This window comes from Delphinus delphis, chromosome 16, assembly GCF_949987515.2.
Source record: "Delphinus delphis chromosome 16, mDelDel1.2, whole genome shotgun sequence".
Classification (NCBI taxonomy): domain Eukaryota; kingdom Metazoa; phylum Chordata; class Mammalia; order Artiodactyla; family Delphinidae; genus Delphinus; species Delphinus delphis.
Genome location: NC_082698.1, coordinates 77,443,406 through 77,460,894, shown reverse-complemented (window position 1 = coordinate 77,460,894; position 17,489 = coordinate 77,443,406). Strand labels below are relative to the sequence as shown.

The 17,489-nt window shown below is 40.8% G+C and overlaps 1 protein-coding gene across 4 annotated transcripts in view; it reads left to right on the top strand.

Annotated features, from left to right (window-relative positions):
• Window positions 1–17,489, top strand: part of MTR (5-methyltetrahydrofolate-homocysteine methyltransferase) — a 277,305-nt gene that overhangs the window by 70,756 nt on the left and 189,060 nt on the right. For 3 of the 4 annotated variants that reach the window (XM_060035005.1, XM_060035004.1, XM_060035007.1), the window contains 6 exons: window positions 82–171; window positions 1,552–1,704; window positions 4,899–5,006; window positions 6,340–6,440; window positions 14,804–14,871; window positions 15,451–15,571. In XM_060035005.1, coding sequence (XP_059890988.1) covers window positions 82–171; window positions 1,552–1,704; window positions 4,899–5,006; window positions 6,340–6,440; window positions 14,804–14,871; window positions 15,451–15,571 — 641 coding nt within the window. The remainder of the gene's footprint in view (window positions 1–81; window positions 172–1,551; window positions 1,705–4,898; window positions 5,007–6,339; window positions 6,441–14,803; window positions 14,872–15,450; window positions 15,572–17,489) is intronic. The other variant, XM_060035006.1, reaches the window with a different exon arrangement.

Below are 17,489 nucleotides of genomic sequence, written 5' to 3'. Positions count from 1 at the left end.
AGAATAAGGCATAGTTTGTTTCTGCCCATTAGCTGAGTAAGTGACCTGTTGTATTATCTCTCTGTCCAAATTTCAATCCAGACTCAGGGCAAGGGAGGGAAGAAAGTCATCCAGACTGATGAGTGGAGGAATGGCCCCATCGAAGAACGCCTTGCATATGCTCTTGTGAAGGTGAGTGTGGGCTGGAGGCTGGGGCTCGTCCTGAGGGCTGATGATGTGGCTGGAGGGGAGGTGCTGACAGCAGCTGACAAAGGAGGTTCCCTGGACCACCCTGGGTGATTTTTTCCTCCACGGCCCCCGCCTCCAGCACTTTTGGTAGTATCTAGACATACTTTTGGTTGTCCCACCTGGGGGTGGAAGCTTTTACTGGCATCCAGTGGCCAGGGGTGCTGCTGAACTGACCATCCTACATGCACAGGATAGGCCTGCACCACAGAGAATTATTCAGTCCAAACTGTCAGTTATGCCGAGGTTGAGAAATGCTGTCCGAGACCAAGTTGCTGTCGTTTGGTCAACAAGCGAATCCTGGCTCTTCTGCTATAATTGGAATTTTAGGCCAAATAAATAATCTCTTGGCTTCAATTTCCTCATTTGTGAGTCTGGAAAATTTCAGAGTTTTTTTTTTTTTAATTAATTAATTTATTTTGGTTGTGTTGGGTCTTTTGTTGCTGCACATGGGTTTTCTCTAGTTGTGGTGAGCGGGGCCTACTCTTGGTTCGGTGCGCGGGCTTCTCATTGCAGTGGCTTCTCATTGCGGAGCACGGGCTCTAGGCACGCAGGCTTCAGTAGTTGTGGCTCACGGCTTAGTTGCTCTGCGGCATGTGTGATCTTCCCAGACCAGGGGTCGAACCTGTGTCCCCTGCATTGGCAGGTGGATTCTTAACCACTGTGCCACCAGGGAAGCCCCAGAGTTCTTTTTTTGCCTCTAGAATTTAATTTTTAATTTCTTGGACTTTTGAGATTCACCTACTTCAGGTTGTAGAACTAGTCAGCCACCTCTAAGGATCCTTGAACTGGGGATGCTGGAGGATTAGGGCCTGACCAGTGCAGGCAGGACAGGTCAGTAGAAGCTTCATGGACTGAACTTCGTCTAAGTGTCCTGCCCATTGTTATTCCTCCCCCCACCCAGCCCTGTAACATTACAGTGAGAAAACATACTGTTTTCACAGGAGATATTTGTTAATATATAACCTGTTAAACCACTAGGAAAAAAAAGTGTATTTTATTATGAATTTGAACTTATTAGTACTCCTTCTGTCACTAATTTTTCACTTTTACTCAATATTTACTTTATATCGATAAAGCCAGCTAAGCACTTTACACGGGTTATCTCACTTAATCCTCAGAATAACCACATGAGGTTGGTACTGTGTGATATATTAATCGAGGAAACAGGTTTAATGAATTGTCTAAATTAGGAGCCAGGGTTTGAACAGTCTGATTCCAAAACTCATAATCTTAAGTATTTCCATGATTTATTCTTTGTTGGCTGTTTGAACTTAAGCCAATTTTTTCTGTGATATTTTTCCTATTTTTTTTGTGTGTGTGTAGGGCATTGAAAAATACATTATTGAGGATACTGAGGAAGCCAGATTAAACCAGGAAAAATATCCCCGACCTCTGAATATCATTGAAGGGCCACTGATGAGTGGCATGAAAATTGTTGGTGATCTTTTTGGAGCTGGAAAAATGTTTCTACCTCAGGTTGGCAAATGATGGGGGGAAATTTTCACAATTGAAAGAAAAAGCCTTTATCTTTTAAGTTTGGGTAAGTTTGGGTATATTTCTCAGGTTTTAATTTTGACAAGAGCTCAGGGGCATTGAGATGTGATTCTGGCCATTCTTTCTCTAAATTCATTTTTAGGAGTAGTCTGGAAAAGTCCATCTAGGCTGATGTGGAGGTTAGAGGTCATCTGGATATTCCCAGCATTCTAGTCTTCATGTTCTGGGCTTCTGTATCACTTCTTACCCTAACACCCCCAAATTGAAATAAAACCCAAGTTATACAGAGTGCATTAAGTCAGATAGAGAAAAACAAATACCGTATATTAACGCATATATGTGGAACCTAGAAAAATGGCACAGATGAACCGGTTTGCGGGGCAGAAATAGAGACACAGATGTAGAGAACAAACGTATGGACACCAAGGGGGGAAAGTGGCGGGGGGGTGGGGGTGGTGGTGGGATGAATTGGGAGATTGAGATGGACATGTATACACTAATATGTATAAAATGGATAACTAATGAGAACGTGCTGTATAAAAATAAATTAAATAAAAAAAAATAAAACCCAAGATTAATGTAAAATTATCATATTAAGATTTGATTTGACCAGTCAGTGCTCATCCTTAAGGATGAATATTTTGAAAAGGTCATTACCATTTTAAATAGTGATATACATTAAATGATATATTTCAAGTAAAACCAGTACTCTTACTCTTATTTTGACTTAGAGCAGCTACTGACCACATCAGTTAATAAATCATGTTGAGCCTTCTGGTCTGTGAGGCATACAAAAAATAAGTCCCTTTTTTTTTTTTCTTATTTAACTTTTTTTTAAAATTATAGTTGATTTTTTAAAAACTCATTCTACATTTAATTATTCATTGCCCATTTTCCCCGTTTCCTTCATAGCATTCATCTTTTCTTATAGCTTTATTGTTTTATAATTAATATACAATAAACTGCACGTATTTAAAGGATGCAGTTTGATAAGCTTTAACATGTCTGCACCTGTGAAACCATAATCACACTCAAAATAAAGGGCGTTCAGTTGTCCTGTCTTAGTCTCCCCCCCGTCTGGGGCAGTTCCTCAGTCTTTATTTTTCATGATGTTGACTTATTATTTTAACTCTTTATTTTTGAGTTAACTTTAGACTTACAAGTTGCAGATGTAGTTTAAAGTGTCCATGTATCCCTCACTCAACTTCTTCCCCTAATGTTAACATTTTCACTTGATCATAGTACAGTTATCAGAACCAGGAAGTTAGCATTGGTATAATATTGTTAACGAAAGACCTTGTTCAGATTTCACCAGTGTTTTCGCTGCTGTTCTCTTTGTGTTCCACAACCCCACATTGCTTTTATCCTGCCTTTTCTAACAGTTCCTGAGTCTTTCCTTGTAACCTTGACTTTTGAAGAGTATAGTACAGTTTGATAACGGTAGCCTGTCCCTCAGTTTGAATTTGTCTGATGTTTTTTCATTTTTGGCAAGAATAACACAGTATAATGCTGTGCCCTTCTCGGTGGATCATATCAGGAGGCCCGTCATGTTGCTGTGTCTCATTACTGGTGAGGTTAACTTTGATCATTTGGTTAATGGTGCCTGCTATGTTTCTCCACTGTAAATTTACTTGTGGGGAGAAACTTTGAGACTATGCAAATATCCTGTTTCTCATCCTACTTCTACTCATGAATTTTAGCATACGCTGATGAATTTTATAAAAGGCCCTGTTCTTTTTTGTCTATTTAATAAATTTGACATGTTATGTTTTGTAAATTTAAAGTGCACAGTGATACATTTACATATTGTAATATGATTGCCATTGAAGCAATTTTTATCACACTGTATCATTATAGTACCATATTATTGTCTATTTCATTATACTGTGTGTTAGAGCTCTGTGGCTTATTTACTTGTTACAAGTTTGTACCCTTAAATACCATCAGTCTTATCTTCCCATCCCCTATCGTTTGGTAACCACCATTTCACTCTCTGTTTTATTTTGTTTTTTCTTTCCTGTTTGCCTTTTTCAGGTTCCGCATGTAAGTGATATCACACAGTACTTATCTATCTCTATCTGATTTATCTTGCTTAGTATAATGTACTCAAGGTCCATCTGTGTTTTTTGCACATGGCAGGATATCCTCTTTTATCATGGCTGAATAATATTCCATTGTATATATATGTACCACATCTTTTTTATCCATTCATCTGTTGATGGGCGTTTGGGTTGTTTCCATATCTTGGCTACTATAAATAATGCTGTGATAAACATGGATGTGCAAATATCTTATCAAAATCCTGTTTTCATATCCTTTGGGTTTATACCCAGAAGTGGAATTGCTGGATCGTGTGGTAGACCTATTTTTAATTTTTTAAAGAACCTCCATATCGTTTTCCATATAGTTGGACTGATTTACATTCCCACTAGCAGTGCATAAGAGTTCTCTCTTCACCACATCTTCACCAGCACCTGTTGTTTCTTATCTTGATGATGGCCATTCTAACAGGTGTGAGGTGATAGCTCAGTGTGGTTTTGATTAGCATTTCCCTGATGATTAGTGGTGTTGAGCATCTTTTCATATGCCTACTGGCCATTTTGATATCCTCTTTGGAAAAATGTCTTTTTAGTTCTTCTGCCCACTTTTTAATCGGAATATTTGTTTTTTTGTTATGAAGTTGTGTTAGTTCTTTATATATTTTGGAAATTAATCGCTTATCCAGTATATGTTTGCAAAATTCTTCTCCAATTCTGTAAGCTTTAAAAGGTCCTTTTTTGCATAAGTCTTAATTGTAAGTGAATTGTAACAGTGGGAACTGAGAAGAAAAGGCTGACAAGGGGCTCTTGGAGGAGAAGCTTGACACCTGAAGGATGTATAGAACTTGGAGATGTGATGGAGGGCCTTCTAGGCAGAGAAAAAATAACGTGCAGAAGTTCAGAGGACAGAAACTGCAACATTTGGCTTCTAGCCTTATTTTCCTTCTGCTCTACCTCATTCATTGACTTTCCTCACGGGGGTCTCCTTCCTTACCCCACCCACTCATAAGTGGACTCCAGGGTGGCTGACCTGAGGACAAAGCATGCATAATAATTTGTGCTAAAATTTCACAAGTGGCCAGTAGCAATCATCCAGGTGTTCTGGTAAAGATGCCTGACTCTGTGTATTTACCCCAGGTTATAAAGTCAGCTCGGGTCATGAAGAAAGCCGTGGGTCACCTTATTCCCTTCATGGAAAAAGAGAGAGAAGAAACCAAAGTGCTTCCTGGCACGATAGAAGACAAGGTGAGTCATTTTGTCCGAGCCCGTGGGCCCTGTGGGGATCGGCTCTGCACACTCTTACTGGGGTGTGGGTAGGGACCTAAGCCATCAGGCTTGGCTGTGTTTGTCATTGAAGATGAAAGGGAGGAATGATCCAGCTCTTTTACCAAATATCAGAATACCCTGGGATTTTTCCCATAAATGTGGCTTCATGAAATTTTTAATAGGAACATAATTTTTCAAACAAAGCCCATGATTTCAAGACAAAAGCAGTTTGTTCATTCATCTACTGACTATTTACAAAGCTCCTACTACGTGCCAGGTACTGTGCTCGACACTGTAGCTAAAAAAGATTGGTCCCTACCCTTGAGATGCTGTTTAGTTTTGGATAACCTCTTAACCTCTTAACTGAATATTTCCTGTGTGCTGGTCATGTTCCTGTCACCACTTCTGGATTCAGATCCATTCTTGTTGACTATACCACCACAGTAAATCATTAAGCTTTTGACCTTGTTTAGCCCCCTGTGAAGCTCAGGCAGCTTTGGCCCCTAGGATTCTGAATTCTAAAATTGATCTGAGTTTGTGAATGGCTCTTGCATAGTGTTTATAAAAATCCCGTTTGCCTTGTGTGCCTTTTTCTTTTCTTTTTCTCTTTTCTCCCTTCCTTCCTTCTTCCTTCCTTCCTTCCTTCCTTCCTTCCTTCCTTCCTTCCTTCCTCCCTCCCTCCCTCCCTTCGTCCCTCCCTCCCTCCCTTTTTCCGAGGGAGGGAGTGCTGCCAGTCTGGACCAACAGTGTTGAAGCCCCCCTGCACTGGTCTGTTGTGGTCCTTCCCATTCTGACAGGACACGTGCGATTCACCGGCTCCTTCCTCTCCCTTTACTGCTAATAGTGAATGCTTATCAGACAGGTTTTGGGGGTTAAGGATATGATCTTCAGCGATGGGACTGTTTTGTATTTGAACTTAAACTGTCCTTTGAGGTGATGGAATGCATGATCTTGGTTGAAGCCCCCTGAGCTAACCAGCTGGGCGGGCTTCCTTTGAGCTGCTGGGGCTTACAGCCGCCTTCTCACAGAGCATGGGACCTGGCTTCTGGGTCCATTTTCTTTTTTTTTTTGGCCATGCCACGCAGCATGTGGAATCCTAGTTCCCCAACCAGGGATCAAACCCCCACCCCCTGCATTGAAAGCCTGGAGTCCTAACCACTGGACCACCAGGGAAGTCCCCCGGGTCCATCCTTGAGGTTGCCTTGGTTGTATTGAATTGCTTTCTGTGCTGATACCTGTCTGGCTTTGGAGAACTGGGTGATCTGCTCTGAAGTGACCACAGCGATGCTTAGCTGCTTGGCTTCCTCTCCAGGACCCTTACCAAGGTACCATTGTGCTGGCTACCGTGAAAGGCGATGTGCACGACATTGGCAAGAACATAGTTGGAGTAGTCCTTGGCTGCAATAATTTCAGGTGAGTTAAGACCTGTCGTTTTCACCCCCTTTCTTATTTAAAGTACAAGCATTAACAGGGTAATTCTTTATTGGGTGCGAAGGGCAGGGTAGGGCAGTAGATGTTAGAGATTATTTTTAATTTCTTTTTCTTCACTGTGTTTTCAAATTTTCTACATTGAACATACCTTTTCAAATGAAGGAAGTTAGTAATTATTTAATGTTGTATGTTCAGTAAGGACAAAAAGATAGAAAAAACTATTCAAGCAGTGTCAAAACAACAAGAGGCCTCTGGGGATTTGACCTCCGGCCAGAGGCTGGAACATTGGGTCCCACCCCATGGCCCATGACATTGAGCATATTTCCGTTTTCCTCTCCATGAACTGCCAGATTTTTAGAGCCAAGATCTTATTAAGACCTTGGCTAAATAGAGTTTTATAAGAAGGCTTTGACTGTACAGTTCTTTTTGCTTTGCTTAGAACAGAACCAGGCATGCATCCTGGTGTTGATGAAGCTAGTTTTTGAATGTTGTATACAGGTAAAATCCCTTTCTTATATCTTTCATTATAGTTGAATGATTATTCAGCGCAAATTTATTTCTATGTGAGAGCTCATGACCCACAGTAAGAGCATGTTTTGCTCAGATTTCAACATATTCTTTGTAATGAAAAGCCTAATATAACTAATGTCTTCTCTGGCCCATGTCCAACCAACAGTCTCTGAGTCATGGACTTCTTTCCAATGTGCGTTTTTCTCTGTAGAGAAGAGAGACTTGACTGCAGCTACAGCCGGGCTCCCTGGGAGTTGTCTTTGCCCACTGTCGGATAATAATTACCCTCTAAGCCCCCCGCCTACTCTCAAAATATTTATCCATGTCTGCATTCAAGGCTAATTAAATGCAGCTAAGAACCACTCAGAAAGGCTGGAGATGGAGGAGCAGTGTGAGGGCAGCACCTTCTTCCCTCTGACTGTCTTCACAGGCACTTCCGTTTGGCTGCCTGTTCACTGTCAAAGACTTAGCATTCTCTCCTGGTCCTGGAAATGAGGAATATTGTTCTTGGAATATATTAATTTTTTTTAAGATAAAAATACTGGAGATACAGTGGAGGTTGTTATAATGAGATTTTACCTATAGGATAAGTATTTGGACGAGAAATAAGTATTTGGATGAGGTATTTGCTTCCTAAAATCTCTGACATTTCTTCTGTTGTCTCATCTTTTCAAACCCTATGTTGTTGGTTTCTATTTGCATTTATCATAATTAGTTCAAGTTCAGTTACGCTGATAAATGTTTATAGATCATCTACTACATACCATGCATTGTATCAGAGACACGAAAGTGATTGAGTTGACTTTTCTCCATTTAAGAACGTTACTGTTTATCAGGCTAAAAAGCAGGAACATGTTCAGTGGTGATAGTGGGACAAGAACTATTGAAAAGGCAATTTGTAGACAAACTCTCTACAGCAATTCTTGAGATATCATTGTCATGTGTTTATCATTTTTTATTATGAAAAATGGACAAGTAGTTGAGAGAATCATACCAGGAATGTATTTTCCTCCAGTTAAAACATTTTAAGGGACTTCCTTGGTGGCGCAGTGGTTAAGAATCCGCCTGCCAATGCAGGAGACATGGGTTTGATCCCTGGTCCGGGAAGATCCCACATGCCGCGGACCAGCTAAGCCTGTGCGCCACAACTACTGAACCTGTGCTCTAGAGCCCACGAGCCACAACTACTGAGCCCACGAGCCACAACTGCTGAAACCCACGCACCTAGAGCCCGTGCTCCGCAATGAGAGAAGCCACCGCAATGAGAACCCTGCTCACCGCAACGAAGAGTAGCCCCCGCTCGCCGCATCTAGAGAAAGCCCGCGTGCAGCAACGAAGACCAAAGCAGTCAAAAAAAAAAAAAAGAGGCCAGGGAAAACTGTGACCAGCATACCCAGTTCCTCTGGCTTGTGCACTGGGGGCCACTTATCTGGAGTAACTGGAGAAACGTCTTCTGATGAAATTCTATTCTTTTTGCAAAAAAAAAAAAAAGAAAAGTTAATGTGCAAACTTTTTCTATCAGGTCAAACACTCCTTTGGGTCTTATGTCTTATAACACGTAGACTCTTGGCACTGGTGGGTTTAATGTTATGACATCAGCTAGTAGACAGGTGCCCCTGATAGCTGCTTTATATAGTTAAATGTATGCTTTTGCTGGGTATCCATGTTCCAGCTGATGCCTGGGTGAATCACCCAGCTAGTGAGTGAGTCTAGCAAACCATCCAGTACCAGATATTAATGCAACTTTCTCATTCCTGGTTCTTTGTCGTTGATGCAGTAAATCTCATGTAGAGACATGTTCTTTGTGGGGGAAAAAAGAAGTAAAGAGGACCGAAAGTGGTAGTTCTGTCTAGACAGAAAACACATTTTGTATGGGGATGATGCAATAGAATTTGCAGATTTGAGAATTTAAATGGTTCTGGGGATGTGTCCACCAAGAGTTTATTAATACCTAACATTTGTTTTCTGCTTCACAATTTATATAGTGCTTTTATATAACTGATTTTTCTTTTTCTTTGTTTTTTGGTATTCTTTTCCTGATTCCTTCCTTCCTTCCTCCCTCCCTCCCTCCCTCTTTCTTTCTTTCTTTCTTTTTGTTCATTCTTTTTATGGTTTTGATCCTGCTTTGCCTGCCTCAATTATTGTATTTCTCATTTTACACAGCTAGCAAGTGGCAGGCTGTACTCAGGGCTTCTGAATCCAAAAGTCGGGATTCTATGTTATGTCAGTTTAGCTTCCAGTATTTATTCCAGTTATAAACAACTTTAACTGTAATGTATAATATTAATATGCTAGTTAAATTCCTCTGAAGAAATAATTTAGAATACTTAAAAACATTTTTGATCAGATATTTGATTACATGAAAGTTGATTTTAGATATACTCTTTAATAATAATTATATAAAGAGACAAATGTGGACTTTCCCCATGTAACAGATAATGCACACTGTTTAACTGGGTAAGAAAAAGTAGGATATATTAACAGAAATGTTAAAATTAGATATACATCTAGTACTTTAAAAAATATGGATCTGATGAAACAGATAATGAGGTATATTTTCATTTTAACGAGTGGTTCTTAATATAATTGTCTAGTATGGGTAAATAATACGCAATATATGGCTAAGAAGGGGACACTTTGAAACTGTATAATGTTAGAGCTTTCAGCTGAGTGAGGAAAACAACTGTATCTAAGTCAAGGGCGCACTAGAGACTTCTCCTAGCACCTCAACATGCTCTCTTTATAATTATTCGGAGGCTTTCAACTGTGTGTGTGTGTGTCTGTCTGTGTCTGTCTGTCGTTTTCTAGCTTAATTGAGATATAATTGACATATAACATTGTTTAAGGTGTAAAACGTTGATTTGATACACTTATATATTGCAGTATGATCACCACCATAGTGTTAGCTAACACCTCCATCACATCACATAATTACCATTTCTTGTTTGTGGTGAGCACATTAAGATCTACTTTCTTAACACTCTCAAGTATATCATACAGTATTGTTAACTCCATTCATAGTGCTGTGTATTATATCCCTAGAACTTATTCATCTTCCAACTGGAAGTTTGTACCCTTGACCAGCATCTCCCCATTTCCCCACCCCTCAGCCCCTGGTAACAGCTGTCCTACTCTCTGTTTCTATGAGTTCAGCTGTTTTAGATTTCCTGTGTAAGCATATCCTACAGTATTTGTCTCTCTCTGTCTGACTTATTTCACTTAGCATAATGCCCTCATAGTCCATCCATGTCATAATGGCAGGGTTTCCTTCTTTCTTATGGCTTCTTATGGTTCCATCGTATGCATGTATCACTCCTGCTTTATCCATTTATCTGTTCTTAACCACAGCTTGGAAACCTTATAGGGGCTGCAGACTGGTACGGTACTCCCATCTAGTGGTGGTACCTGTGAATTGCAGGATCAGAAGAAGCTGCCACCTTTAACTTCATTTCACGTGACAGTAAATATGAGGCACCCTAAGTGGATGCAGATGCAAAGCTAGCTTTATATTCCATTTTAATTCCTTCTGGAGAGTAAAAGGGGCTTTATATATTACAATATTTATTTTCTAAATTGTATGAATTCTTAAATAGTATTGGATGCCTTTGCTAAGGCATTTAGTGCAGCTTACTTTTTTTCTGTATTAGAAACTCAAATTAAATGCCTGCATTTACAGCTCTGTTATAAGCACTTTAGAAAGATGATTATAAAATACAAAATTTTCCATAACATCATTTTTATTTTCTTTAATCTCTCATGTGGCAAAATATAAGAATGTGTATAAGAGGCCTACAGACACTGGGTATAGCTCAGAGTGCAGAAGGGAAACCAAGGGAAAGCCAAGGGAGGTGGAGAGTTATATGGGGGATGCAGGGAGTTGTAGTAAAGGGGAAAGAAAATGGGAAGAGATGGTGGGAAGAATGGCAGCTGCCACGGAAGGCAGGGATGGGATTGACCCAGGCTTCAGATCCTTTCCTTTAGCCAGGGTTCCCCAGGGCCAGTTGTTTGTGATTCTGGACCTTCATAGTACTAGTTTCTGCCTGGGTGGCCCTCTTTTTTCCTTCATCCAGCTAATACCTACGTATTTTTTCAAAATGCAGCTGGAATCACCCTCCTGGGGTGCTTCTAGTTGTTACCGAGATTAGATGGTCTCCCACAGCACACTGTAAATGCCTCCTCTGTGGCACTTGTCACACCATATTCTAATTCAGAATATGAATTAGAATTCATATTCTAATGAACTCACATGTGCTCAGAAACTGATTTCTCAACTCACACATGCTCAGGAACTGATCCCCTTCTTCTGGGGTGGGGCTGGGGACAACCCGAGGCCTAGATTGGTTGTCCCTGGTGGTGAGCAGCCTCCTTCCTGTATCCCAGTGCCATAAATACTACTTTCTATGCATGGAAAACTTTGGGAAGTGCTCCTCTAAACAGTGATATATTTGACTGTCTCCCAGCAAGACCTCTTAAGACAGCCTAATACGTTGGAAGTTGAACTTGTACCCCAGACCCCTGGCTCACTGTTTCCAGACCTCTTCTTACCTGCCTGACTGCCGGTTGTCACTCTCTTGCTGATTTCTCCTTCTCTGTGTGACCCCTGAACGGGGGAGTGCTCCGAGGCTCAGCCCTGGGACCTCTTCTCTGTCTGTCCTCACTACCTAGGTTAGTGCTTCTCGGACTGTAATGTGCCTTCTGACCACCTGGGATCTTGATAAAGGTCAGATCAGGTTAAAGTAGGTCTGGTCAGATAGTCTTAGATCATCTCATTCAGTCTCATGACTTTTTTTTCTTGCTCCTCTCCCCTTTCATCTCCCCTCCCCTTCCCCTCCTCTCTCCCCACCTTCCCTCCCCTCTTTCTCCCCACCCTCCACCCGCTTTTGGCAATTTATTTTTCTACATCTTTTACACACGGTCTGAGGACTTTTTAACACCATCTAATATGCTGTCAAGTCCCAGGTTTTATCCCCAGCATGGATCTGTCACCTGGACTCTAGGCTTACCTATCCAGATGACTACCTAAGGGCTCCATTTGGATAGCTAAAGAAACAATATTTTGAAGAACTAATCGCTGCCATTACGATGCCCTCTACGGGGCTTCCCTGGTGGTGCAGTGGTTAAGAATCTGTCTGCCCATGCAGGGGACACAGGTTTGAGCCCTGGTCCAGGAAGGTCACATTTGCTGTGGAGCAACTAAGCCTGTGGGCCACAACTACTGAGCCTGTGCTCTAGAGCCCGCGAACCACAACTACTGAGCCCACTTGCCACAACTACTGAAGCCCGTGCACCTAGAGCCCGTGCTCCGCAACAAGAGAAGCCACTGCAATGTGAAGCCCACACGCTGCAATGAAGAGTAGCCCCTGCTCGCCGCACCTAGAGAAAGCCCGCACGCAGCAACGAAGACTCAACGTGGCCAAAAATAAATAAATAATAAAAATTTAAAAAAGAAAAAATGATGCCCTCTTCTCCCCCTCTGACCTTACTCCCTACAGCTTTCTCCTTCCTCCATTTCTGTCCGGCCACGAGGTCTCCTTAGTTTTCCTCAAACAAAAGCAAGCATCACACGATGTTCCTGAACGATACAGTGCCTAAAACAAGAAAAAGAATTGAGAGCAAGATGATTCTTGCCATCATACTGATGATTTTTAATTGAATTTTTAAAATATATGCAATGCTGAAAGCAGTCAGCTTTGAAATACATGCCTCTTTATCTTGATATAAAAGCAATATGCTATTTTGCTTAGTTTTATAAGCTGTATTTAGTCACAGTTTAACAAATCTAGTTGCCAGACTGAGTGCAATGTGCTAAAAAAAAAAAAAAAAGGGTTCCACCTTGCCCCTGTTATAACCTGCAGGCTCCATCATCAACACTTACAGCATTTGTTCTCTACTGGCTTAGTGCTAACAGACCTGAATAGAGTTAGCATTGATTTGAAATTGTGTACTTAACTGAGGATTCCATATACGCTAGTTTATTTTTTTTTTAATTTAAGTAATATGGCAACAAACTAAAAAATCTAACCATATGAGAAGGTATATAGTGAGAAGCAAGGCCCCTTCCTGCCCCTGGTGTCCAACTACACCCACCTGTTAGCAGCTGACATGATGTCAGGTAGTAGTTCTTAAGCATTGATTTTTTTTTTATTTAAAATTATCTTGCCTATTTAGTTTGAAGAATTGTTGACATTAGGAAGCAAGTGAAAACGCGTACTGTAATTTTTTAAACATCTTTATAACAAATACTTATGATCAAATTAAATTGTCAAAATGACTGACATTCCGTGTACTCTCTAAATCTAGAAGAGTAGTTTATAGAACATTTTCAAGGGCAGAAGTCCCATTTTCTCCAAGTTCCAGAAAGCTGTCTCCTCCCTGAGTTACAGTTCCTTGGTGTTACTCTGTCCTCTGAGCGTAACAGGCTCCAGGCTTCCTTTGCCCAGTTGCGTCCCCCTTCTCATGTGCCCGCCCAGGGTCAGCTCTTCCTTTGAGTCTCACTCCATCTCTCGTGGTTACCTGCTCTCTGATTCAGTCTCCCTCTCCCTCAACTTAAGTCACCAGATTCCTTCTCGTCAGCTTTTCATGTGCAGGAACTGACCTCTTCTTGCTTATCCTCCTAGTTGGCTTCCATGTAGGGTATACTGTTCAGTTGATATTTATTGAGTCAACTTACCCAGCATCTTTATTGGCCTACATGGCTAAGAAGATGGATTTTGGTGTCAGATCCTGGTTCAAACCTCAGCTCTGCTACTGATTAGTTGTTTGACTGGACAAGATGCTTAACTTCTGGGCCCACACTTCTCTGGGCCCTTCCTCATTAAAATGTAAAAATCATGTTTTCAAGAATTTTAAAAATAGAGAGTATTAATTGGTAAAACCTGCCTCAAAATCGAGTTTAAAATATGAATCAAGCATCGTGAAAATATTTATATTCTTTAATGCAATAATGCCATTTGTATTAACCATCCAGTGTATATATTTGGATAAATGCATGAAGTAAAATATGAAAACAAACCACAGAAAATGGGCCCCATGGTAGTGCTTCCATGCAGAGTTCCTGTGAGGGTTAAACAAGATTGTTTATGCAGAAGGCTTAGCATAGTGGAAACAACCCAGGTGTCCATTGACAGGTGGATGAATAAACACCATGTGGCACATTCATACAATGGAATATTATTCAGCCTTAAAAAGGAATGAAGTTCTGACACAGGCTACAACGTGGAGCATCCCTGAAGTCATTATGCTAAGTGATGTAAGCCACACACAAAAGGACAAATAATGTATGATTCCACTTATATAAATACCCAGACTAGGCAAATTCATAGAGACAGAAAGTAGAGTAGAGGTTACCAGGGGCTGGGACGGGCCGATCAGGGATTGTTGCTGAGGGATTGCAGAGTTTCTTTTGGGGCGATGAAAGAGTTTTGAAAATAAATGCTGGTGATGGTTGCACAACATTGCAACTGACTGATTAGTGATGCTGAATTGTACTTAGGTTAAAATGGCAAATTATGTGTTATATATATTTTACCAGAGCTTAGGAAATAATAGTGTCCTCTATCAAAAATTATTGAATTGTCTACTTTAAATAGATGGATTAGATGCTCTGTGGATTAAGTCGGCAAAGGTGTTTAAAAAAGCTCAGCATAGTCCCTGACCCATGGTCAGTTCCTAATAAATGACAGTCGTCGATGAGTTGGTGGTTGATATTTAGTGAGCTTTTCAGTGTGATTCCAGTTTACGTTAGAGTAATATTTAATGGCTAAATAAAAATGTTCGTCTAGCTTTTTCCTAATGGGTTCTCATTAATTTTCTCACATCTCATTTCTGTGCCCCAGAGTTATTGACTTAGGAGTCATGACTCCATGTGACAAGATACTGAAAGCTGCTCTCGACCACAAAGCAGGTACTGTGCAGCCGTGCTCCTGGGCATTTCAGTAAATACCATTTCCTCCCATTGTCTGTCTGTCGGTGAATAGCCATGCCCAGCCCATGTGGGATGGTGGGACATTCAGGCCTTCAAGTGCCAGCTGTTCCTGGGGGTGCTGTCATTGCCGTTCATAATGGAGGCAGAAGGGGTGAGCAGGTAACCGTGAAACTCCTCTCTGGCTATGAGGAAGGGGAATGGGGACAGGCTTCTTCAAAGAGAACAGTTTTATCAGACTTTTTTCCTCTGTGTGTAGTTGCTTTTATGTTTCTTCTGACACTGTGACACATGGAGTCTGGGAAATCATGAACTAACAATTGTGCGGCTTCCCGAAACTGTGGCAAGCATATTATTGCAACTTGAAGTTGCAAATCATATTTACTCCTGAAAGCAAAAAATAAATTGAAAACCCCAGTCAGAAGAGAAGCCTCAGAATTAGAAATTGGGTATTTATCTTCTGTCTTGTGGTCTTTATTACAAAGTTTTGAAAATGAGTCTTCATACTTTTCCTCTCATCCTCCTTCTCACTGTCCTTTTTTCTCTTTTTTTAAATAATAGATATAATTGGCCTGTCAGGACTAATCACTCCTTCCCTGGATGAAATGATTTTCGTTGCTAAGGAAATGGAGAGATTAGCTATAAAGATTCCGTTGTTGATTGGAGGAGCTACCACTTCGAGGTAAGTCATGCTACTGAGCTTTGTGCTTCCCTTAAATTCTCTTAAATGCCAGCATTTAAAAACAGTGATAAAACCTGACTTTTTTTCTTATGCATAGTGCATTGGCTTCTTGTTATATAAATACACGAACTTTCCAGCCTTCACACCACGAGAGCCAGAATCATTTGGGGGCCTGCTGCAGGAAACTCCTCTGTCATCTACCCCCTCTCCCTGTTTTTGGATTCCTTTGGCCTGCAGTCCTCTTTTCCTTCATCTTCTCACCTCCCATTCAGTTCCTGAGACTTCTAACGAACACTTATCCTCTTGAAATCAAACTGGGTGGAGAAGCTGTGTTTTTTGGTACAAAAACACTGCTTGAACTTTAGCCCACTCTCTGTCTTGAAGCAGGTATCTGACTGAATAATTACAGGTTCTCTTGAAGAAACTCCGACCTTGTAATAGTTGAGATAGAAAGCTGACCTAGAGAGAATGAATCAGAGGATCACTTTGGGAGGTTGTTTCTGAAAGAGAGACCTTTGGGGAACCTTTGGGTCAAATAATTTAAAGAGAAAGTTCAAATTCGGTCACGTGATTATTATTCAGTTTGTTGGATTTCTCCTGGGGTCACGATCATAATGATATTTGGTGAGAGGTATGTTAATTATGGGTATTAGACTTTAAAAAAATTCTTATTTTATATTGGAGTGTAGTTGATTAACAATGTTGTGTTAGTTTCAGGTGTACAGCAGAGTGATTTAGTTGTACATACACGTAGATCCATTCTTTTTCAAATTCTTTTCCCATTTAGGTTGTTAGGTAATGTTGAGCAGAGTTCCATGGATATTAGATTTCTCATGACACATTCCTTATGCCCCATGTAGTTCACTTTGGCAGGGAGCAGTGCCCAGGAGGAGCATTGACCTTGATGGTCACACAAGCATGCAGTTTACTTTTCTGATACAATATACAGTAGATGTGGGACAAAGCTATTCCAGAGTTCCTTTCACTCTGGAAACAACTGTATGTTAAGCCATTTGTATTAGGGATCTCCACAGAAACAGGATCAGTAAGGGGTGTGTGCGTGTGTGTGTGTGTGTGTGTGTGTATCTATACAGGGGGTGTGGGGGAAGGGAGGGAGAGTGATTGATTTTAAGGAACTGGCTTATGCGATATGGGGGCAGGTATGTCTGAAATCTACAGGGAACATGGGCAGACTGGAGGCCAGGCAAGAGTTGCTGTTGTATCTTGAGTCCACAGGCAGTCTGGAGGCAGAAGGCCTTCTTCCTCTGGCGACTGCAGCCTTTTCTCTTAAGGTCTTTAATTGATTGGATGAGGCCCACCCACACGGAGGACAATCTGCTTTACTCAGAGCCTACTGATTTAAATGTTAATCATATCTAAAAAATACCTTCACAGAAACATCTAGATTGTTGTTTGACCAAAAACTGGGTACCATGGCGTACCCAAATTGGCACATAAAATTGACCATCCTTCCATTTATAACCTGAATGGACCATGTTCATGAATAGTCAGGGTTCTATGTCATGTATCCACTAATTACTTTTCATACTTGAAGGACTCAGTAGTGTGGCTATCGTTGCTCACATTAGAAAACTAGGTTTGTTTTTCCCCGAAGGACTTACCCACTAGGATACTGGCAGATCGTTCTCCAGGGATATGACCAACCATCGATAACTGAGGTTTCAGTGAGCATGGTTGTGGGTACTTGATGATTATAGTGTGAATATTCATTAGCTTAGCAAAGAGAATGGTAAGGGAATCTACAGATTATTGTCAAAATGAAAGACCTTTTAAAATCATGGTTGTAAAAGAGGATAAATAAATACTTAAATGAGCAGATGTAATGAAATGCATTATGAGTTATGTAAATGTGATGCTGGTTTCCAAATGAGAACCACTTTATGTGGACACTGCACTC